The sequence below is a fragment of the Poecilia mexicana genome, unplaced genomic scaffold, assembly GCF_051168715.1.
Source record: "Poecilia mexicana isolate PSO_F unplaced genomic scaffold, ASM5116871v1 scaffold_15, whole genome shotgun sequence".
NCBI classification, from domain to species: domain Eukaryota; kingdom Metazoa; phylum Chordata; class Actinopteri; order Cyprinodontiformes; family Poeciliidae; genus Poecilia; species Poecilia mexicana.
The window spans coordinates 29,141,039-29,165,269 of record NW_028263384.1 but is presented as its reverse complement, the minus strand read 5'-3'; the positions used below and the strand labels follow the sequence as shown (position 1 = coordinate 29,165,269).

General features: G+C 36.3%; 2 protein-coding genes across 2 annotated transcripts in view; both read right to left on the bottom strand.

Moving 5' to 3' along the window:
- Positions 1-9,837, bottom strand: part of btaf1 (B-TFIID TATA-box binding protein associated factor 1) — a 29,578-nt gene extending 19,741 nt beyond the window's left edge. The window contains exons 1-12 of the mRNA XM_015008020.2: positions 9,432-9,837; positions 8,018-8,141; positions 6,722-6,836; positions 5,804-5,947; positions 4,497-4,696; positions 2,667-2,800; positions 2,414-2,543; positions 2,272-2,340; positions 1,660-1,749; positions 1,477-1,572; positions 503-679; positions 242-382 (exon numbers count right to left, since the gene is read on the bottom strand). Of these exons, the coding sequence (XP_014863506.2) occupies positions 242-382; positions 503-679; positions 1,477-1,572; positions 1,660-1,749; positions 2,272-2,340; positions 2,414-2,543; positions 2,667-2,800; positions 4,497-4,696; positions 5,804-5,947; positions 6,722-6,836; positions 8,018-8,141; positions 9,432-9,451 (1,440 nt within the window). The 5' untranslated portion in view covers positions 9,452-9,837. The remainder of the gene's footprint in view (positions 1-241; positions 383-502; positions 680-1,476; positions 1,573-1,659; positions 1,750-2,271; positions 2,341-2,413; positions 2,544-2,666; positions 2,801-4,496; positions 4,697-5,803; positions 5,948-6,721; positions 6,837-8,017; positions 8,142-9,431) is intronic.
- Positions 9,838-15,024: 5,187 nt separating this feature from the next.
- ccnj (cyclin J) lies at positions 15,025-22,375 on the bottom strand. The gene is made up of 6 exons (XM_015008030.2): positions 22,213-22,375; positions 21,933-22,024; positions 18,951-19,161; positions 17,892-18,191; positions 17,005-17,164; positions 15,025-15,904 (listed from the first exon to the last, which is right to left on the bottom strand). Exons 2-6 carry the CDS (start codon positions 21,999-22,001, stop codon positions 15,580-15,582), a joined length of 1,065 nt encoding a protein of 354 aa, XP_014863516.1. The 5' UTR covers positions 22,002-22,024; positions 22,213-22,375; the 3' UTR covers positions 15,025-15,579.
- Between the last annotated feature and the right edge of the window lie 1,856 nt (positions 22,376-24,231).

Below are 24,231 nucleotides of genomic sequence, written 5' to 3'. Positions count from 1 at the left end.
ATTGAAGTTAAAGACTGAATATGTAAAATTGAAGGACTTAAGATTTCATCACATCTATAGTTTGCATCCAGGAATATGGTGGGAATAACTACTCAATGCTCAAATGAGTCCTAAATTTAGAAATCAATCAATAAATATTTACACCCAGCAGAACAGCAAACAACAAGGGGATGCAGTCTGCAGAGGAATGAGGTGATTTGTTGTTTTTCTCTGCTTGTACAACTGCAGACAAGAGGACTACCTTGTTGGGCAGGAGCTGGATCAACCCTTCCACCACTGGGATGAGAGCAGCAGCAGCCACCGCCCTGACATCATCATCCAGGTCCTGCAGACCTTCGGTTATCGCAGGCAGCACCCGGGGAAGCAGGACGGAGATGAGGTCCTGGAAACACGAGGAGAAAACAGAACAGAATATAAAAAGGTATGAAAACAGAAGGTCTGCTGGTAGATTCATGTTATGCACAAGCAAAGGAATCACAGAAAATAAAAAAAGCTTTGGTACCTGTCGGACAGCCAAGGCATATTTGATCCCCAACAGGCCTCCATGCCGGACCTCCCACTGGTCCTCCTTCAGCAGCTTCAGCAGGACGTCCACCGTCATGGCAACGCTGTTTTCACTCATGTGAAGAAGAGCGACGCCGAGCGTCTGGGCGCACGTCTCTCTGACTGGAGCCACCACCTGCACAGACACGCCAAAACAAGCAAACACGACGAGCTGCACGTCAGCAGGTGAACACGGCGAAAACACAACATCTTACCAAGATATGTTGGTCTAGTTTCTAGAGAAAATAAATTAATACGAGGCAAAACTAACCTTTTAACAAGACATAAAAGTTCTAGTTTTACTGATGGATTATTTAACTTATTTTTCCCATGCTATAAGTAGAAAAATCTGCTAAAGGAACAAGTATTTTTTGTCAATATTAAGGCATTATTAACTAAAAAAAAACTCCCATATTTTACTGAAAAGTTACTGTTTCAAGTGGACTAAGAAATTTGCATTATCCCCGTCATGATAACAAATTTTGCTGGATAATAAATTGCCCCAGAAGTTATTGCAATAAGCGACAATATTGTTGTTTTGAAACCAATTTTAAGAACTGAAATGGTAACGGCAAGATGAAAACGCAAAAACACATTTTCATAAATCCATAAGCTTTAAATTCTAATGAACATTTAGGACTGGAACAGATATCTCAAATATCTCAAACAAAATAAGTTGAATTATGAAGTCTCCGCACTGTCCTTCAAAAACGGCATTGGTTAAATTTAATGCACCGGACTGAAGACCATCATCCAGTTTTTGGTAGAAAAGAGAGAAAAGAGAAAAACGAAAATGATGCAAATGGAAATTATTGAGCTTGTTTTAGTTAATAATGCAATTATCATAGCAACAAGCCTAATTTCCACTACAAACTAGATCAAAACTAATATTTATTGTTTTTGCAGAGCATGAATGCTGCATGAAACTATTACCTCATCAGATACAAAGTCCCCAAAGCGGTCCAAAGCAAACACACAGAGGAGCCGGATGACCAGATCCTCGATCCACTCCTGATGCTGTCGCGACATCTGATCCAAAACAAAAATCACTAATAATGTAACTATTTTCTGTTTGGGAGGGAGAAAATAAAAGCTTCATGTCAGATTAAAACTCACCTGTTCTGCAGTGCTTCCAACCAGCTTCCCACCACCAGAACCGTGAGACTTCAGGATTTCTCTGAGGCCTGTGCCCGCACCGTGACGAACCTGACAACCACACAAAACAACTTCTTATTTTAAAGTCGCATTTAAAACCAATTTTAAGTTAGAAATAGATTTTTCTTCTTAGTTCTACTAAAATACCTTTCTAAGTTTTCACACTACTTGAAGTTTCTCTTTTTGCTGTTACAGCTGTGTTATTTTGTGCATTTATTTTGGGAATCTATGAGATGCTGCATGTTTGTCAAGGCTTTTTGCATAAATGTAAAAAATGATAAGTGTAGTCCCATATAAAGAATATTCAGACATCAACTACACTACTCTGAAGAAAAACTAAAAAAACATATTTTACATGAAGCTGAAAGACGTTGATTTTGCTCATCTGATGTTTTCATGCTCACTGATATTCTCCAAAAAGCTCCAGACAACCGGTTCTACTTTAATTAGAGTAAAGGAAACTAAATATAAAACACTGCATCACTTTCCTTCCATTTGACCATTTTTATCACACAACATACTGAAGTTCAGAAACTGTAACTTTCTACATGTTAAAACCTTTTCAAACTTTACCTCCCACGACGGGTTGAAGAGGTCGTTACAAAGCTCTTCACAGAAGCTCTCCAACGGCCACTCGTGTGACTGAAAACAAAGTATTTAAACGTCACGTTTAGAGTAAAGAGTTAGGATTCATAAAGGTGTTTATCCTTCATACCTCCTCTAAAAGACCAGAGTTGTCTGGAACGTTGTCAATTAAGACCTTATGTTCTGTTGCCGGCTGGTCGATTACGACGTTGGTCGTTTTCCTCCGTTTCTCCTCAGGTTCACCTTCTACGCTGTCATTGCTAACATTGAATAAAGTAGTACAGACGCTCATCACCAGCTGGGTAAAATCTTAAATGAAATACACCCACAGAGGTGTGTTGTGGATCAACAGAACAGAAGCATGAATGTGCGGCTAATCCCACCTCTTCTCGTTAGGATCCACGTCTCTGGATTTTTGTTTTGCCACGAGTTTAGCCAATCTTTTGGCTTTGTTTTTCTGACGGCTGCTCATGCCGGGCCGGAACTCCGAGTCGATCAATTCAGCAGCTTGAATAGTCTGAAACCCCCACAGAAAACAAAATAAAAAATGTGCTGGATGTTAGAACATAAGCAGAAAACGATAAAAGAACAATGATTTCATGACTGGTTTACAACTGAATTATGTGCCACTGATATTATGGGTGGTTTAATGTTTATGTTGCTCTACTAAAAAAATTAAAAATGCTGGTAAAGATGACCAAGTTTAAAAGAAATACAGCAGATGCCTGCTTTTTTCTCTTAATTGAAACTCCAAATTCTTTACTGAAAACTATTCATGGGTTTATTTGGTAAAGAAAATCAAAATTATTTGAAAGAAAATGCAGCTGGAGAAGCTACTTGCCAAACTATTGGCTGGCAGAGATGAGGAAAACTGGATTTATCTTCGGCAGTAGAGCTAAGATGATTTCCATTGCGCACATTAATGCATATTATGGTATATTTGATGTTTGAATGATTAAAATGGATAGATTTAAGCAGATTTAAGTCCTCAACTCCTGCGGCTGCAGGAGGCCCACTATATTTTCATCATGTGTGAGAAAGTAAATAATGAGTAAATATAGAAACAGCTGGTAAAGATTGACTTTGAAAATATGCAAATTAGCAGCACATAAAATTAGAAAAAATGCCCTGATGGCAAAATCATCACATGGACTCAGACAGATAATATATCTCGACCTTAAAGAGCAGCTTGAAATAAACATTTCATGCAGTATTTCCAGTGTCAGGTATTCCTGCTTTGCATATCAATAATATATTTGGCTGGTTGGATGGAAACCAAATGCCCTCAACGCTCACGTGGGAGACATTGTGTGATAAAAAATAAAGCCAAGTTTCTGGAGAAATTTGAGTTAATTACAATCTCAATACTGTTTCTTCAATTTTCAGGAATGGCATCACGAGGCGCATTTCAGGCGATTTGAAGAGCTTCGAGTGTCCTGTGCTGAAGTTGGAAAATCTGAAGTTTCGCTGCTCAACACGGAGCGTCAACCAATCAGAAAGAATCTGCTATGTGGCGTATAATCAAGATATGACTGCAGAAACAGGAACAGAAAAGACCTTGCTTGGAAGAGGATCAGCGAGGAAGTTGGAATGTCAAGTAACTTATAACTTTTACCATTTGAAAATATTTCCCCTCATTTGAGATATACAAATCTGTCCAGCAAAAACGATGAATAGACATTTATTTAGGCAAAATTTTCAGGAGACGGTGGAAGAGTTTGAGGGACACGTATGCGAAGGAAAGAAAACTTTTGGGTTTGTTCTTTGTCAGGGGGAAACCTGACACCAGAGTCCAAGTCCTGAAAGCAGAAGGACTGTGAGAAGTCAGATGAAAAGAGTTTTCTTGGTCTGTTGTGTGAAAGACAGATTCTTTATTGCTGCCTAGTGAGAATTTGACGAGTCTTTAGCAAAATGTCGAGTGTCTGTATACAAAGTGCACAAGAGTCGAACTTGAAGCGTCGGACTGTTTCTGACGCACAAAAGGAGTTCATTGTGAACGCAGAAGCTGAGAGGTTCCATCATTTTCCAAAAACCAATTCTTGTTCTGAGCCATTAAGAAGAAGATTAACTCCAAGACAGTTTTATTAAGAACTCACTGCAGAATTAACAGTACGACTTGCAGTGTAGTTGACCAATAAATAAAATAATTAAAAAGCATTCTATGTGAAAGTTCCAAATGGGTCAAATGATCTACATTTGACCCAAACACTCACCACGTGGTTGCGGGAGCTGCAGCCAGCTGTAGCTCTGGATCCCTGGGCTTTAAAGCCGCTGGGATGGCAGGAATAGTCCAGGTCCTCGTCGTTGAACAGCTCGTCTGTGTCCATTCCTATCGCAGCTCCCATATCCAGACCTAGCTTCTTCTGGAGCAGCTTCCTCTGACGAGCCAGACGTTCCTTAGGATCCATCTCACCTGACAGATTTTAAAGAAACAATGGATCGTTCAGAAGGAACACCATGGATGCAGGTAATGTCTACCTGAAGGTTTTCTACAGGAAATGTGATCCAAAGGAAACGGTAGATGACTGAACAAAATTAAACTCTTCTCTCCTTTTTTCCCCAACTTTCTGTTTTTCCCCCATTACAGAGCATCTTTTTTATTATTATTTCATTTACTTAAAGTTTAAATTTAACATGTTGACAAAAGCTTTGAATGAAAATCAATAGTTTGAAGAAAAAATATATAAATACACATTTAAACTTAGCCTGGCGCAATACGCAATTAATCAATCAATCACGTGATAAAAATGTACTTTATCATTTCCACTCTGATGTAATTTTGTTTAGAGACAACAAAATAATTTTTTATGGTTTCAGTTTCCTGTTTTTATTTTTGTTTTATTTATTGTTTTTGGTTGTTGTGTTTTATTTCAAATATCTTCCAGTTCCAGTGTTGAGTGCAAAATTAAAGAGAGAGAAGAGCCACTTTGTATTTTTATGCCATTATCAATCTATTACTTCAAAATTATCAAAAAATGACAATTTTATCGTTTATTGCAATAATTTCTGGAACAATAACAAAATTGGTTATTGTGACAGGAACACAAAACCCTTTAGGCAAAGTGTAAATATAAAAGTCATAAATTGCTTTATAATAAATCATTATCTTTGTATTAATGCAGCACTGCTGAATCATAGTGAAAGCTGTAACGCTCCACCTGAAGATGAATCTGTTGAGTTTCAAACAATTTAGTGACACTGTCAAACAGGACACATTAAAAAAAAAAACCAAAAAACCAAAACAACCAGCAGACAAGAAGGAAAAGCAAAAGGTTCGGTACGAGATAGGAGCAGCTTTTCCTATTCAAATCACATTCAAACGCAGCAGAGGGCCCGGTTGGTCACTGACAGATAAAAAACGATCGTTTTCTCTACAGGAATGGTGTCACATTTCAGAAAACAAACGTTTAAGATTAAGATTAAAAAAGGAAAAACAGGACAGGCGTGGCTTTAGGGAAGGAAAACCAAGATGGAAGCGGCACATGAAACTCAGAGCAGTTACCAACATGTTTGTACAAACCAGTTTTGTCTTCCTGCAGCTCAAACTCGGCTCCTGCGGATCCGAGCAGCGACGCTCCATGCCTGAGCAGGCGGGAGATGTCAAAATGGTAAAAATTTAACCGGTCACAGGACGAGTCCTCCGGAGACAGGTCGTCACGGGACTCTAGAGGGAAGCAAAGAGTCCAGAAACCACAACGGCTTCATAAACACCTGGAAATCTTTGGATTAACGCTTTGGAAATGACAAACGGTCTGTTGTATAGCAGGGGTGTTGAACTCATTTTGGGCCAAATCAAAAATCTGAATGTTCCTAAAGGGCCGGTTGTGACAGAATGCATTGATAAAACCTAGTAAACTGTTAAAATATCAATAAATAGCTGTTTGTTTCAGCATTCAGTAAGAGTTTCTTTAAATTAAATAACATAATTGAACATCTTTTCACACTGGTCAGTCCTCTGGGATTTTGTGACTTTTTGTGTTTTTCCCAATCCAAATCACAGATTTTGTGGTGCTATTTTAGAAATACGTTTAAGGAATCTTTACAATATTCGTGCTAATGTGCGATGTTAAACACACATCAATACAGCACAGTCATAGTCTGTGCCGTATCGATCACAAACTATGACTTAACATCAAGTGAGGTTGAGACTTAGACCCAAAGTTTCTGGCCAATTTTGAGAGAAATTTGCAGTAAAAATCTGTAAAAATGTGAGAATCTGTTGATTTTGTGTGAGTTTTGCAGATTTGTGACTTATTAATGTAATTTGGAGTCTCGAAGGCCACATAAGACTCAAACAAATTAAATTTGTGATCAACAAACTGGCTGTACTGCTGCACCACCATTTTCCAACTACACCATTGGTTACCGTGACATGTGCATTAACTACGTGTATGAAAATCAAATGGTGTCATTCTGAATCATATGGTTGAATTCTCACCTTCCTTTGGCTTCGGAGCCGGGTTCCACTCAGGAATATTTTTCACAATGGCTTCCACAGCTTGGCCGGCTGCAATTCGAGTGTCCCAGCTGGGACTCCGTAGATAGGTAAGCACCTTGGGACAATAATTTAAATTAATTTAGTACCAACATAAAAAGCATGTGCAGTGTCTTGCTACACACATTTTTTTTTACTCTTTTTCTAGTTAAAAATAGCAGATTAAAATCTATTTTATTGGGATTTTAGCTTGTTAGCCAACATATCTGCAACAGTTCCAATAAGAAGCATTTAAAAAGTGGTGCATAATTATGAAATGTAATCAAAATTACATACTGCTTAAATAAAAAGTAAAAAAAAAAGTGTGGTGTTGCTTTCTGCCCGCCCTCATCCTGAGACCACAAAATTTTGTGCAACCAATCGCATCCAGAAGTTACCTAATCAGTAAGAGAGTGTAATTTAATCTCTGGATATATCCGGCTGTTCTGCGGAGACTTTAGCGGTTTGTTTGAGAACATTAGTGAACAAACGGCATCATGAAGACCCGGGAACACAGCAGACAGCTTAAGGATAAAGCTGTGAAGCAGCTTAAAGCAGAATTAGGTTACAAAACAAAATATAACATTTTGAAAAGGTCATTCCATCACCTAAAGATGGACATACTGGACAAATAAAAACCTACCAGGACACATGCAGTGTTTGTTTTCTGTTCTGACAAACAGGAAAGTGATATTTTTAAATTGCACACAAGCTAAAAATATTTTCATATTGTAATTCTGCATGTTTCTGACAGTAAGCCTTCAAAAAATGTTAAAGGATATGCTATTGAGTATTTTTCTTAGTATCAAATGCAGTTGAAATGCTGAAAATTGAGAAACTATTGCAAAATTTGAAAAACTGATGATTACAGATGCTCTAAATCTAGTGGTCTGAGCTTTAGCTGTTGATGGGCAACAATTTTAAGATCTACATATAAAAACCTGACACTTTCTACATTTTTTTGTTTTTGTCATTTATTTTTTTAGCAATATATTTTTTCCCCTCTTCCACTTCAACTATCCTCTACTTTGTGTTGGTCTATTCCTTAAAATCTTAGTGCAGTTTGTGGTTTTAACATAACAAAAATATGAACAAGTTCAAGTCATACTGATACTTTCACAAGGAACTGTAATGACATCAGCCATAAAGAGATGATGGCAAAAACTCTAATCTGCTCAGGAGGATTGCACAATATTGAAAAATACATCCTGTAGTCACCAGAATACCAGTTTATCTACACATGAATTAGAAAATCCTCACCTTTGACAGGAGGTTGTTGAGTTCATGTGGGTGAAGTTTCACCACTTCTCCAAGCTGCTGGGCTGCTGCCTTCCTGGTTACTGGGGTGGTTCCAGTGTCGAGCAAGATAAACAAACGGTCAAGTCTAGGAGAAGTTAGCAAGATAAGAATCCAGATCAATAAACCGTTAAAGGCTGCAAGCATGCATGTTCCATCAGCGAGTTTGTGGCTTCGCTGATGCTTCCCTGGCGATTATTACTTCCTAAAACAGATTTTTATTTTCCTGTAGCAGGTTACAGTTTTAGTAAAATTACATATATTATCCTTTTCTCATCCAATTTCTATTTGCATAGTTTTGATGCAAGTAAATTGTGTTTAATTCAAATGAAGATGACTAGAATGCATTATATCAACCAAAAGTACATAGATATTAATACTAGAGGAAAACTAAAACAAATCAAGGATTAGAAATATTTTGAAATTGCAAAGTTCATTTTAAGATATACAAATAAGAAACGTAAGATCCATGCTACAGTTTCCATTAAAACTGGATTATTTTTTAACTCTATTCCACAATTACTTTAGTCTTTGCTCTAAAAATTGAATGAAGACTTTTACATTTGAAGGCAGAAAACCCCCAATTTCTACAGTAATAAACCTTTGAGCTAAGACATTTATTGTAGCTCTAAAACAGCACATCAAGATCAATTTAAAAAAGGCTAATTTATGAAATACTTTCTACCAAAATGTCTCATTTTTAAGTAAGAAGCTCTATCAAAAGTTATAATATTGTGTTTTTTCCCAGATATAGGTTGTTTAAATATGCAGTGCTTTTAGAAATGCTGCCAGCACACATACTACTGCAAATGTACAGCAGTAACAAAGTGGATTTAAACAGGTTATAACAGCTTTGGTGCTCCACTGTGCACATATCGTTTTCTATAGGTAGATACTTTTACTTCTGTCATATGCAAAAGAGTACAATAAAAAAAAATAAACAGAGGTGAATACTTAAACCAGAACAAGTTAGGCAACTGTAACAACGTCACCATTAAATGGGCTTAGATTAGTTTTTAATACGTCGTATAACAACCCTTCGGTTACAAATGTGGGGATAAATTAATTAATGAGCGTGTGCTGCGTTTGCAAATCCCATTTAATCACCCAACTTCATAACAACAGTTCTTGTAATACTAAACATAAACCCACGTCAGGACAGAAATCAAGTCCAATAAACGTTTGCCACCAGTTGTGAATTTCAGTAAAGTGATCAAATCGTTTGGAACCAAATTGAGGTAACAAGAGTACCGGTTTAGTCGGCCATCGCCACGCTATTCCGCTGCCAATTTAAAGCTAGCAAGCGTTAGCACACCAGCTAGCTAATTGTTAAGAAAACTCGGTCGAACATAACAGACGCGGTACAGGGACAACTTACCTTGATACAGCCATGATCATTTGTTACAGGAGCTTCAACTTCCCACATTCAGCATTGGTTGTATTCCTTCTTGTCTTTGAGGGTTCCAAAACGGTAGAGGATAGTGGGCGAAGTCATTAGCTAGTTAGCTGCTAACTAAGGCCCTGCTGGGGCTGTGCGATCCTCAGCAGCCCAACGGTTCACGAAGACTCGGAGCTCTCACAACCATGTCTTCAAAGCCGTCCCTGTTGTCCTTATACTTTATATTTCCACAAAATACAGCCTAACGTCGCCAAGCAAAAGCTCAGTTTATCCTTCAGAACTCGTCGCGGATAAATATTTTAACCTAATAAGGATTAGAGAGTTATTTTGTTGCACACTGAGGACGACCAAGAAGACTGTTTTTATATGAGGAGCCATCTTGCATTTATTCCTTCCTCCATGGCAGGCGAGGGCTGATTGGCTACAAGCGTTTGGGAGAGCCAATCAGAATGCGTGTTAAAAGAAGAAAAGAATATATGTCAAAAAGAGAAAGAAAACACTTCATACTTTTTTCTTCCTAAGCGTGGAGCAGCGTGTACGTTTCCACTCTCCACGCATGCATTCGCTACAAAACTGCGTTAGCAGTTTTTGTGTATGTATAATTACAAATAGCCATCATTATATGACATAAAAAATTACTTTAAATTAACAATATTTATTATATATGTATATATTTTTAAATCACGCTCTTTTAAAACATTTACTGAAATGCCTACCTATTAAGACTTGAACTGGCCATGGTCCTGAAATAATTTAAAACGATCAGCCATGTTTTTTCTGTAAACTCACTAATATGTAGTTCACCTTTTGGACAAGTCAGTTTTTCTTTGTGCTTTTCTATATATTTTTTTCTTTGATAAATCGTCATAAATTCAAGATAAAATCTAACCACCGATGAATAAGCATCCGTGTACACATCCGTCTGACATCATATAAGGGGACTTCTCAGAAACCTTTTCAGAAAGCCTTTTGTATTTCACATTTATTTCAAAATCAAATATGCTTTATTATTCCCAGATGGAATCTAAAAGTTGCTTTAACTCATATTGTGAATTTTTCTTCTAAGAGTTGTTGTAGATGCTGACCAATTTAAGATTTTACCCACCTTTAACAGTCTGTATTTACAAGAAATTTAAGGAATCCTCTGACTGAAGACACTTTTATTTATAAGAGTCAAATAGAGATAATGTCAATAATTTTATTTATTTTACAGGTATTCCATTGTAGTCCACAGAACAGAGGAATCCTTTTTATGTCTTTGGAGAATATATTTTTGATTTAAAAAAAAAATCATCTTTACAAATTTATTTGAGAGTGATGAAGAAACATGTATATTCAGTGAACAGAAGCTGCACTTTTTGGTTTTATACAAATTAATGACTTAAACTGATATTTTAGAGTTTTATATTAGAAGACATCAACAGAATTTATAATTATTTTAAAATATACTCATTGTTTTCCCTAAATCTGTGATATGATTATGATATTTCGTATCAGCTGAATATGTGGAAAGCATTTACAGTTTCTTTTGCAGCAAAACTATTTTTAGCCACCTTTTACAATTCTGTCAATTTCTCTGTTTGAGCTCTTCCAAAGGCAACACTTTGAACGTTTTCCCTCTTCATGATGTGAGTGTTTTCAAATTGTTGCCATGTCAACCAGGCTTTTCTTGGTTTCAGTCCTTTTAGCTGCAGTTTCAGATCTGCAAATCCTCCGAAGTATTAAGATTCACTGCAGGAACATTCAGTCCAACAGAACAGAGTTCCTGCGGTCTGAAAGGATTTTATCACATTACGAACATCCTGTCTGTATTCGGCATTTTTGCTTATGAAACATTGTTATGCAATCTCTAAAATGAGCTCAGGGCAGGGTAGTTTGGATTAAAACAGCATGTGTCCACACATGTAAATGTCAGTAAATACTATTTAATTTCATCTACTCTAAATGTGTCCTTTTTTGTATTTTTGATTTGTTATGAAACTTTTTGTGACACTCTTTTAAACACCACAGTCACAAACAGATTTGTCTTTTTTCATTCTGTGTCTCTTCAGTCTAATTTAGTTAAATGCATTGCAGCTTATTTATGTAGGACCAATTCATAATTAGTAGCATCTCAAGGTTTTGTGTCAGTTGAATAAAATTCACATGAATTCAATCAAGTCAGTCAAAAAGAATATAGTAAGAGAACAAAAACAAATATACACAGAAAATCTACACAAGCAATCAGAACGAGTTAAAAACAGAGAAAACATAAAGTCAGTGACAGCATTAAATAAATATTTCACACGTGAAATAATTATTTTCTAATATACTTTGATTTTAATTTTTGTTTCCATCTGACCTCCGACATCCACTCAAAAAGAACAAATCTAAAGTTTTGTTGTTTTTGTAATTCTTTTATAGCAGCCATAAACTAAACAAGGTATAAAAACAAACTGATATATTGTTTATGTTTTGATTTTTTCCATTCTTTAGCTCTGGATACGACATGTTGCTTTAAGATCTTTATTGCTGCTTCATGTTGTCAGATATTCTAATTAAGTCTTTCTGAAAATAGTGACATTAAAACAAAGACTAAACCAACAATGTGGTAATTTAACATGACAGGCAACCATAGTTTGGGTTTTGATTCCTTTTTTCCCCTTGATAAAATGAATCATTACTTGAAAGCTGCTACTTGTATCTATTTACATTTTTGTCTGATATTTATCATATAACCAAGTAGAAACCTTTCTGATTCTTGTTCTGAGATTAAATCAGGGAAAACAAGGAGAATACAGGCAATTATTATATTTTGATTTATTTCAATATATTTTTTATATTATTGTTCTGGTCATTTTTTTGTTCATATTTGACCTAAGAGTGTGTTTTGTTTTTTCTCTTTAAAGTTCATGCCACCATGGCCTGCTGTTTTGTGGGTCCAGAGTTGAAACCAGAAAAATATTTTCTGGGTTTTATTTTTTGCTGATAATGAAAGGCACAACCATGCAGGACTCATGTTATTATAGATTTAGTTAAAAAAGCTCTGGTTGTTTTTGCTCACGCAGAGAAACAGATGGGTGAGTGGGCTGCTGGGTTTTTCCACACAGAACAACGGGGCAGAAATAAAAAATTAAGAGGAAGTCACTGACTGTCGTTATTTTTTTTACTTCCTCACTCCTGAATCTTCTCTGGTAATTATCTGGTGATCACAATATATTTATATTTCAGGTCAAAGTTTAACATTTTGATAAATTTTTGCAGGACTTAAACCTAATCATTTCACAAGGTTGAAGCATACAAACTATTCCTCCTGTGTTCTTGATATTTACAGGGTTTCTGTAGCATTTAGATCTGGAAACTCAAAAAAAGGATGTTTTGTTTTTTTCCTGACCATATTTTTGGTTAAGTTTCCCTACTAATAGAGCGAAAGTTGACCCATTTTCTGTTTTTCCTTAGATACCACCTGACTTTTATTAAAAATGTCGCCGTATTTTATTTTTACCGACTTGGTTTTGTTCTGACTGGAAAACAAATTAACGATTTGTAACGGCCCAGCCAGAGTCCTGACATGAACCCAACAAAGAATCAATGGAGGAAGCTAAAGATTAGGTAAGAAGGCCTTCTAACTTCAGACAATGCAAAAACAAAAACTCTTACCAAGTATTTTTGGTCCAGTGTAGTGCAAATATCTCACTATACTTGAAATAAGACAAAACTAACTTACAAGTAACTTTTTAGTAATGTATAGAGGCTTGTTTTAAGTAAATAACTCCTTAATATTGATGAAAAAGTGCTAGTTCTATTGGCGCCGTTACCTAGCAACGCCAGCCAAGCTTAGCCCGTGACTTAGCAACAGCCAAGCCCAGCCCGTCACCTAACAACGTCAGCTAAGCCCAGCCCGTCACCTAGCAACGCCTGCCAAGCCCAGCCCATCACCTAGCAACGCCAGCTAAGCCCAGCCCGTCACCTAGCAACGCCAGCTAAGCTAGCCCGTCACCTAGCAACGCCAGCCAAGCCCAGCCCGTCACCTAGCAACGCCAGCTAAGCCCAGCCCGTCACTTCATATTTACACCCCAGGAGAAACGGGAAGCCACAGTTTACTGAATAAAAGTTTTTAAACAGTCTGATTGTGTTAAAAATGTGAAAAATACAAAAGTTCAGTTCAGTTCCCACTGAATACTAGTATTTAACTTAAAGATTTTGATTTGTTTAAGTTAAAGTGGGAAATTATGCTACTATAGTACAATATCAGTTTTTATTTACATATCTCTTTACCACGAGTCAGAGTTAGGTGGTAACTAGTTACATTTAGTCAATTACATTTACTTGAGTGATTTTTTTTGAAAAAATAAAAAATAAAATTAAAAAATTAAAAAAAACTTTTAGGAGTATTTTTTACTACACTGTACTTTTTGTTTTTACTCGAGTAATTTTATTATGAAGTAGAAATTTTACTTACTCTTAATTAAGTAAAAATTCTGGATTTTCTACCCACTGAATGAAACATGTTTTGTACTTGAGTAAAAATATTTTGAAGTAGTGCTGCTCGCACTAAAGCACAATTTTTGGGTACTCTAAAACTGTACAAAACCAAATATAGAGGGTAAATATGGTAAAGCAATGCGTTAAATCTGCTTCCTTCTGCTTTTCTCTGCACAGGAAACTCCATCCCATTATAACATGGAGGAACCAGAAACCCATTAGAGGTTTTTACTCACCACATTGTTTTAGTGACGGGAAGTCATTTCAGTTCAGTCCCCTTTGAGATTTTCATTCAGAAATAAGCAGTCTATTCAAAAACAAACTGACTAAGAGTCTGAAAAAATGACAGCGTGTGGTTCACGCCTTAAAGAAAAGCAAATGTATTTGCTTTAGCTGAACTTTAAATTATCGGTCTTTTTTTACGTCTTCAGAGCTGAAGTTTCTTTTGAGAAGTTCCAAAGAAATATATTCTGACATTTTTCTCAGGAAAATCTGCAGAATGATTAAGAAGACGGAAGGTTGAGTTTTTTTATTTCTCATTTTTACGTCTGAGCTGACGAGGAAGATTTCTTAGCAAACAGACAAGACAGATGCTGCCCTCTGCTGGCTGTCAGCTGTAACCTCACCTCGCATGCAAAACATGCAGGTTTCCATTACTTTCCACATTTGTTACGTTATTGGAAATTTTAGGTGGTGGGAAAAAACAACCATGCTTTATTTCCCCCCCGCCCATGTTTGTTTAATAAACATGCAGATAATTTCAGAAAAACTCAGATATTTTCTAGAAAAACAAGAACATTTGCAAGAAAAAAATGTAATTTTTATATTATCAGAAATTTTCTACAAAAAACTTTTAATTATTTTAACTTCAAATGTCTAACATTTTCTTTAAAACTTTTTCTATAAGTTTTCAAAGTTTTTTAAGAAAATTTCTGATTAATCAAAATTATTGGCAGACATTTTCTCCTTTTATTCCATCTACAATGGCCCTAATACACCATTGTAAAAAAAAAAACTTTCAAGTTTTGGATCTATAATAAATATCAATCTACTTTGTTTGCTTGATTTTAGTTTTTTTATTTTTGGAAATAAAGAAACAGACTCCGTGTTGCAGTCATCCATTTTTAAGGATTGTTATACAGTGAAACCGACAGAATTTCAAGTTGTAATGTTTCCCCCCCGAACAGGATCATCATCAACACAGGTTTGCGTTTTATTTAAAAGGACTGTAGAAGCTGACTGAAACTCGGGGGATAATTTTCACGTGCTGCAGCATCTACCATCTTCGTTCTTGACATTTGCCCTAACAACTAGAGAGAAAAAAATTAAAATAAGAACAACGCAACAAAAACTCTTAAGTTAAACCACAAACTTTGACAAAAATCCCCCCTTTTGGCTCTTGCTGTCTTAACTTTCAACACAGGGTAATTAATACTTCAGGTTGGCATAAAATGAACACAAAGCTTTTTGGTCTAGCAGAGATTGGTGCAAAACAGCGCATTGACATTCACTCTGTATCTCAAACATTAAGAAAAGAAACATCCTCATGTATTGCACACTGAACGGCTCAAAGTGCTGCATAAATCTTATCAAGTCTCTGGAAATTAAAAACAACATTCTGTACGTTCAAACGATCACGTCTGGCTCTCCACCAAAATGACGATCATCTGTCGAAGCACGGCGCCTGGTAGCTGTAGTGCATGCTAACCGGGTACGCCCGGCTGGGAACGCCGGGCTTCGGGTCCAGACAGGCGGCGGAGGCTTGTGTGTCGCTCTGCTGGGGGCCGGCGGGGCCCTGCAGGTAGGATGCAGACCTGTGGCCGGCGGCCGGGCCTGCCTGCAGGGCTTTCTGAGGGAACTGCATGGAGGGCAGCTGCAGGAACTGCGACGCAGCGGCTGGCTGGCCTGAGCTGTGGAGCAGCGCCTGGCTCTGCTGCTGCTGAAGGCACTGCTGCTTATTGGCCTCTTTCACATCACTGTCATGTGCACTGGAAAAAAAACAATGTCATATTTATAATCCTTTAACTGCATAAATAAAATCCTTGAGTGAGTAGTTTAATTTTGTATAAACTACAGAAGCTGAGAAAGGACATTTTCTGCATACATTTCTTCCAGATAATTTTCTGGAGATAAATTCATTTCCCAATGGTTTTCTTGAGAGAAGGAGTAAATTTCCTGTTGTCCACATATACTTTTTCATGAAGGTTTTCTCGAAATAAAGAAATTAATTTTCTTTATTTAGAGATAACGTTTCTAGAGATAATGAGTTAACTTCCCTTTTTCAGTTTATACTTTTTCCCAATAGTTTCTCTAAATATGTTATTCTCCAGACTGTTTTTAAGATAAGTACATTTTACGTTGTCAACATAAACTCTTTTCCTGAAGGTTTTCTCAAAATAAATAAATTCATTTCCGATGGTTATCTCGCTATAAATTAATTTTCACTTTTTGGTATAAACATTTTCCAGATTATTTTCTAGACGAGTTAATTTCCCGTTTTCCACATATACTTTTATCCCCAAACCTCAAGGGTTTTCTTGAAATAAAGAAATTATGTTTTTCCTGGTTTTCTGAAGAAAACTAGTAATTTTTTTGCTTTCTTTATATACTTCTTCCTCATAGTTTTCAAGATAAATTCATTTTCTGATTGTTTTCCTGAGCTAACTAGTAAAATTCCAGATGATTTTCAAGATGACTAGTAAATTTTCCAGTTTTCCACAAATACTCTTTTTTTCTCGAGATAACAAGTTAACTTCCCATTTTTTGTAAAAACATTTTCTCTTTAGACAACGAGGTAATTTCACTTTTTCCACCAGTACATTCTCTCGATAGTTTTCTCGAGATAACAAATTCATTTTCCGATGGTTTTCTTTAGATAACGGGTAAATTTTCTGTTTTCCGCGTATACTTTTTCCCAACGGTTTATCTACATAAGGAGTTAAAAATATCCCAAGTTAATTTCCATCAAGATGTGAACTCCTGCTCAGGTGAGCCTGCAGAATACAAATTAATCCTTCACCGCTCAAATTTTCAATGGAAACCCTCGTATGTTTTCATTTATTCACTACTTTGTCTTGGCCTCTCTCACATGAGCAGCTTCTCCGCGCAGGGTGTGAGATTCTCCCAGGCATAGCCGGTGAGGCGCTGCAGGCGGGCCGGCCAGCTGGGGGAAAGATGGAGGATGAGGCGGGACGCCGCCACGCAGGCGGCCGCCACCAGCGACGGAGCAAAGCACAAAAAGATGTGATCTATGAAAAATTAAATAAAAACAAAACACAGATCAGAGGGAGGAATCCAGCTGATAAAACAAAGATGTCTAATATTAAACCTTTTATGTCAATAATTTTCTCCAGACTAAAAATTTCAGTTTTATTTGTATTTATATTTAAAAATATAAATACAGAATTCAGAGGAGATACTTGGAGAAGGGAAGGAGGAAGGATGGAAGGAAGGAAACATGGACAAAAAGAGGAAGGAAAAACAAAAGGAAAGAAGGAAGAGTATACAGGAAGGATGGAAAAAATGAGAGGAAAGGAAGGAAGGAAGCATGAAAGCATGGACACATGAAGGAAGGAAGAGGAAAAGGAAGGCACCAAGGAAGGAAGGAAGGAATAAATGAAGGAGGTAAGAAAAGAAAAAAAAGAATGAAGATAGGAAGGAAGGAAGGAAGGAAGGAAATGAGGAAGGGAGAAAGGGAGAGAGGAAGGATGGAAGAAAGCAAAGAAAAGAGAGAGGGAAGGAAGGAAGGAATGAAAAAAGGAAGCAAAGAAGGAAGAGGAAAAGGAAGTAAGCAATGAAGGAAAGATGGAAGGAAGAAAAGAAGGAAGGAAACAAGGAGGGAAGAAAGGAAAGAGACATAAAGAAAGACAGAGAGAAAAACAGAGAAAGAAACTTGTTCCATTCTTCCCTAAAATAAATCTTCAACACACAGAGACGAGTCCTCTGATTTCCTCGGCCTAACCTTCACCAGCGCACCTTGCAAGGAGACTTCCAGGAAGTAGTCTGCGTACTTGGCCATGTACAGCTTGGTCTTCTCCAGGCTCGCCATGGGCCAGCCGTCGTGCAGATCTCCGTCCAGGACGCCGACGGACAAATAGTAATCAATGAAGTGAGCTGCAGTGGGAAGGTACAGGTTCCAGCTGAAGGTTTCCAGCAGCAGCAGCTCCATGTGGAGCAAACCCTGCTTGGTCAGGACCAGGTTCATGGAGCTCATGCACCCCAGGCTGTTCAGGGTCTCCAGCTTCGGCACGCGGTCCTCCCTTTCCTCAAATTTACCTGCGTCAGGTAAACCGGAAGAAAAGTTAGCCGCATCAACAAACCGCTCAACATATTATAAACGTTCTTATTCTGTTGGCCAAGTTCCACATACATGCCTGCAAATTTGCTAAAAACAAACCTGAGCTCACTGTTTTAGAGCTTATTTGAGATGTTTTTTTGGAGTCTTTAAAATTGTGCACCACTCTAAAGCCATTCATCACTTAAGGCCAAGTAAAGTGATGAATTTCATTTGTAACCTGTTATTTTTTCCTCATCGAGTCCTATGGATTTGTTACACCAGCACCTCGAGAACACCGTCTACAATTGTATATTCTTTATTTGTAAATAAAGTTTATTAGAAAAAAAATCGCTCAACTGCCTGAGTACGCATGCGTGCGGAATAAGCTTCCGCGGCATTTAAAGGAGCTGTCAGTTCGGCATACTCGACAAGATACAACAACAAAAAAGCTAATAAATTGTTTCAATGATAACTAGATGGATATATATGCAGTGTCATGGTTTCAAAGTGTTTAAAGCAGCTCCAGATACAGTCAACTACAAAACGCGCCGTATAAAACCTGATGATGGTCTGACTAGCTAACCGCTAAGTTTGGCAGTCATACAGCTGCTAATAAAGTTTATGCTCTAACATCTACGTCATGTTGCTGATTAAATAAAATGACAGCGCATACTTGTCTGACAGATATAGCCGTTAGTTTTTGCTGCGCCTATGGCGATCTGACAGCATCTGAACTGAGAGGTCACAGATACACATACTTGCCAGAAGGAGACAGGACAGAGAGACTATGTGAAGCTGCTGCATGGTGACGTCATAGCGGTCCATGAAGAGGTCGAGCAGGTAGACGGCCAGGTGTCTGGCCGCGGGGCAAAGGCAGAAGCGGTTGCAGATGATGGCGATGAGGTCTGCAAAGTATCGCCTGAGGTTCAGCTGAGGGGACTGGCCTTTGTAGGACGGCAGTTTGAGCTCCTGTTCCAGAATCACAACAATAATAAACTGTACAACACAGGCACGATGTACAACTCAAATATAAATATGTGCTGTTCGCATCTGTAGCGCCTTAACCAGTCACCAAAATGGACATGCAATATAATAATAACATTTAAAACACAAAGTAAAACACTAATAATTCATAGAAATCTGGCATAACATTATGACCACTGACCTTTAAATTGCATAACTGCAGATGTTTGTAGATTGCACACTGCAAAAACTGAAATTTAAGTAAGATTAAATATCTTAAACTAAGGATATTTATGCTTGTTTTCTTTCTGAGTAGATCATTTTTGTCACAAAGAGGTTTAATGTTAAAATATTTTGTGTTTTCGTAGTTAATTATTTCAGTAAGATATTAAAGCTTGATATTAAAAAAATATTACTTGTCATGAGTAAACTTAAAGTCTAGAACTTATTTTTTAAGTAAGATTTTCTTATTTAAAGTACAAAGAAAAGATAAAAAATCATTTATTAAACAACAAGTGGGCAATTTCTTCCACAAAGATGATGCGTTAAAGTTGTTTTTTTTAACATACAAAAGTTTCAGCTGAACCTTTTATATTAATGTGTTTCTGGTACATCTGCATATCTGATGCACATGCGACTTCTGTAAACAACATCAATGGAAGACAGTTGCTTCTCTTCATCCACTGGGGATTCGTTTTTGCTTTAAAAAACAGGAAAGACTATTTTGTGCCAACAGGAGTTATCCTATCAAGCTATTAAACCCTAAATTTCCATCTCAGTGCTAAACATGTTGCAGCAACACAGTCGTCATCAAGGCTAAATGTTAACATCCAGAGTTCAAATTTCAGAATAAGTTCCAAGTTAATGGCACTTTGCACCAATCTTATGGATGGATAACCTAAATAGCAGATTTTTAAAACAGAGGTGGGTAGAGTTCCCAAAAAAATTACTTAAATAAGAGTAGAATGGCTTCAACATATTTTTACTCAAGTAAAAGTAAAAAGTTGCCATTGAAGTAAAGAAAGTATTTGGTAAAAAGTCTACTCAAGTACTGAATAACTGGTCAAATTATCAATCGTTTAATCAATCAATTTTGGTATTTTAAGGACAAAATGGCAATAAATAAAAATTAACTAAATCAGGCAAAAAAAGGTTTCTTTCAATAAAAAAACTTAAACTTTAACAAAAACTGTTGGTGTGCGTTTGTGTCTGGTGAATTTTTGGTTAAAACATGTTTCATTCAATGGGTAAAAAATCCAGAAATTTTACTCAAGTAAGAGTAAGAAAATATTTGGTAAAAAAAAAATAAATGGTAGTCAAGTACCGAGTAACTGATCAAATGATCAAACATTAAATATTTAAAAATGACATCAGACAAACCAAAATATAAAGTTAAGTGGAAATGACAGTAATTCATATAAGTAATAAAAAAATAACAAAATCGGGCAAAATTTACTTCTTCCGAATCAGTTTCTTTCAATAAAAAACTTGTGAAACTTTAACAAAAACGTCAGGTGTGTGTCTGTGTCTACAAACATGTTTGTTTTTCATTCAGTTGGTAGAGAATCCAGAAATTTTACTCCAGTAAAAGTAGAAATACTTCATAATAAAATTACTCACGTAAAAGTAAAGCATAGTAAAAATATTCCTAAAAGTACTTTAAAAATAAAATAAATGTAATTGTGTAAATGTAACGAGTTACTACCGAATTCTGAAGACAATAAATATTTTTGTTGTTGAGCTCCTATGTCTATTTATTCAATAATTTACCAGCAAAAATTATTATTGAATTGAAAATGTAGGTTAGTTTGTTGATACACAGTTTGATTAATTAACCCTGGTTAATTAAAAAAAATTGAATCAAGTCCCACCAATAATTAAAAACATAAAAACAGGAAGGCATAAAAATTTAAGATAGATGGACAAGAACCAAACAGTGGTGGAAAATGATTCGATGCATCTCCAAAGCTTGTTGGTGGGATCCTGGTATGAACTGTCCAAGACCTAAAGGAAGCAATGGTGCAAAACTCACTGATATAATAAATGTATTCTAGCTTAGTTTGCAAACAAACAAGTCAGGGCAGAAACACAGCTAACAGGCAGAGTTGGGTAAATGTAATTTAATTGCATTTACTTGATAACTTTTTTGAAAACGTTTAATTTTAGCTGAATTTTTTTTTTTAAACTTTTACTTGAGTAGTTTTATTGTGAATTATCTCTACTCTTACTTGAGTAAAATTTCTGGATGTCCTACCCACTGAGTGAAAAACAAACATGTTTTAACCTAAAATTTCCCAGACCTGCAGTCTTTGTTAAAGCTTCATAAGTTTTACATTGAAATAAACTGATTTGGAAACATTTTATTTAGCCTGATTTTGTCATTTTTTGTTAGTTATATAAATTATTGTCATTTTGGTCCTTCAAATACCAAAATTTCCACTCAATTTATATTTTGGTCAGTCTGATTATCTAATTTTTAAATACTAGATGATTGACAATTTCATCAGTTACTCACTACTTGAGTAAACTTTTTACCAAATACTTTTTACTCTTGAATAATGTCTTGGACTGCTACCTTTTACTTTTACTTGAGTAAAAATATGTTGAGTGAAACTGTTGCTACCTGCTGCAGGGATGTGGTCATATTGGCATTCCTGACTGGTAAAACATCAGTAACGTGCAGGATGAACACAAGCTATCAAAAACAATATAGATGCACTGAAATTGTTAATTATTTTTCTCCATTGTGGCTCCATTTGATGGTCAATCGCCCTCACTTTGCATCTGAGCGCCTGGTAAATATCTGCAGCAAGTTGTCCCTTCCACCATTGGTCCTCTAGCTCCATTTAAGACAGTGCTTTGGAAACCTCTGGAAGTCAAAGCAAAGTAAAAGTTATTAGCACACTCATACTGGGCGCTGAAGATGCGCTCCCAACGTTTAAAACGCAACGTTTGCACGCAGGATTTCAACAACACGCATCGATTAGCGATCCCGTGGGTGTCATAATCGGCTTTTCCAATCCGTGACGTGGAAATTAATGATCGGTGCAGACTCACCCAATGCGCAGGTTCACTGGAGTAAAAGTGCAGCTTAGACTAGCCGATCATGCTTTGCTTGGTCCCGTTGTTTTAGGCTCGCAGGCAGCAGCAACACGAGTTATTCAAACTACACAGGTGCGTTCAAGTGCTGCTCGAAAAAACGCCACGCTCCAAGACTGTCAATCAGAACAACCAACCAGAAAGACGCCATGACACCAGAGAAATGGGGTTCGGAAAGTGAAATAAGCTTCAAAATGTGAATGAGACATTTTTAAAGTTATCCATCGCTCATCTTCATGTTTTTATGCCCGTTATTTGATTGTGGCATCTTTACATTTTATTCAGCACTTGAAAGCATCACTACCAACTACGGGCCCATAAATTACTGGGTAGTTTTGTAATTGGGCGTTTATGGGGTGTAAAGTTACATTGTTCAAAATTACCAGAAGAAATATGGATTACTGTCATAAGGGAAAAACAAAATATGGTTCATTATTCAAACTGATATTTTCACCATGTTCTTAATGTAATAATAAATGACATAGTTTCAAACTAAATATTTAATTACCAAATTAAATATTTACTTTGAGCCTAAATAATTATATCGTCTACTAAATAATCAGCTTTATCTAAACCTTTAGTTAGCAATTATTAATATTTAGCTTGAGGCTAAAGATTTAGTTTCAAACTAAACAGTTATAGCTAATCAATTATCTAAAAATATTTAGCTAGTAGCTAAGTATTCAGCTTTCATTTAGCTACTAGTTTCATTAGTAGCTACTGAAAGCTACAACCTATCATTAGCAGCTTTCACAACTAAATATCTACATATAAGCTAATATTTAGCTTGAAACTATACTTTGGAATTAAATATTTAACTTTAAGCTAAATAGTTAGCTAATAAACACATTGAATGATTACATGTAATTTTACTTACTAATAAGCAGGAGTAGACTACCAAAATAAGAGTCTGGTGAACTTGTATAATATAAACTTTTCACTTCAGTTGTTGCTCATGTCTCTTCTTCTTTATTGTTCCTTCTCTTCTCGACATGTGCATCTCAGCTTAAAATAGTGAGCCATTTAAATGGTAATTCAGACTTTTATCAATGGGCTCACCAGCAGGGGTTGATGTGGAAGTTCGCAAGACCCAGCTTTTACTTTGAGGGTTTACTTCCGGTTATTAGCAAGCGAATTTGCAGCTAATATTTAATACTTAAATATTAGTTTGAAACTGTTAGATTTATATATTTTTTCTCTTATGATAGGCTAAATAATCACAATTACTGCCGTTAATTTTTCACCGTATAACTTTAGAAACGGCACCCCGCAAGTGTTATATTATTTTATACTCTGACTGTAGGAGGCGCTGTTTCTTCTATACACCTCAAATGTTTCGTCCCACGTATTATTTTCACCACAAAAACAGATATTTATGATCAAGATATGCATACAAAGCTACTACATATTTGAAATTTGAATAAGCTCGAAAAATTTTTGTCACATTTCTTGCATTGTGAACCGCAATGTCAAAAACATTCATCATTTGGGCAGGCCATTTTCACAAATACGTCAGATGACTTCCTTTCTGACTCGTTGCGGTGTAGCTGTACTTCCAGCGTGCTTTTGCCTCGAAACCTGTCTGGAAAATGTACTATACTCATCTTTAGGATAAAGCGAAAGGTGAGGTTAATAAAACAATAATGACGTGCTAATAAGCCATGGCAACGTGATCCATTATTGTTAATTTACAATTTTCTTACAGTGTATAAGGGAAACAGCATCTGATTAGACGGTAAGCGAGCTAGCATTAGCGTTAGCCAAATGTAGCTAAAATATACACCGCTTCATGTCAGTACTGTAACGTTAAAAGGTTTACTTTTTCTGTCGACGTTAATAAAAACAATATTTATCTGTTAGTTAGTCATGTCAATGTTATCCATCATTGTTAAGTTACAGTTTTCTTACAGCGTAAAAGGTAAACATCCTACAATTTTAAATTCCGCTAGCTAGCAGCAGCTTTAGCAACAGCTAGCT

What these genes read in the sequence shown, in the direction of transcription:
- ccnj (XM_015008030.2), bottom strand. Translation starts at nt 22,001, where the DNA reads ATGGAGCTAGAGGACCAATGGTGGAAGGGACAACTTGCTGCAGATATT. An exon ending in ACCAGGCGCTCAGATGCAAA is followed by an intron (nt 19,162 to 21,932) that starts GTGAGGGCGATT and finishes ATTCTGGAACAG; the next exon opens with GAGCTCAAACTGCCGTCCTA. An exon ending in TGCGCGGAGAAGCTGCTCAT is followed by an intron (nt 15,905 to 17,004) that starts GTGAGAGAGGCC and finishes TTTTTTTTCCAG; the next exon opens with TGCACATGACAGTGATGTGA.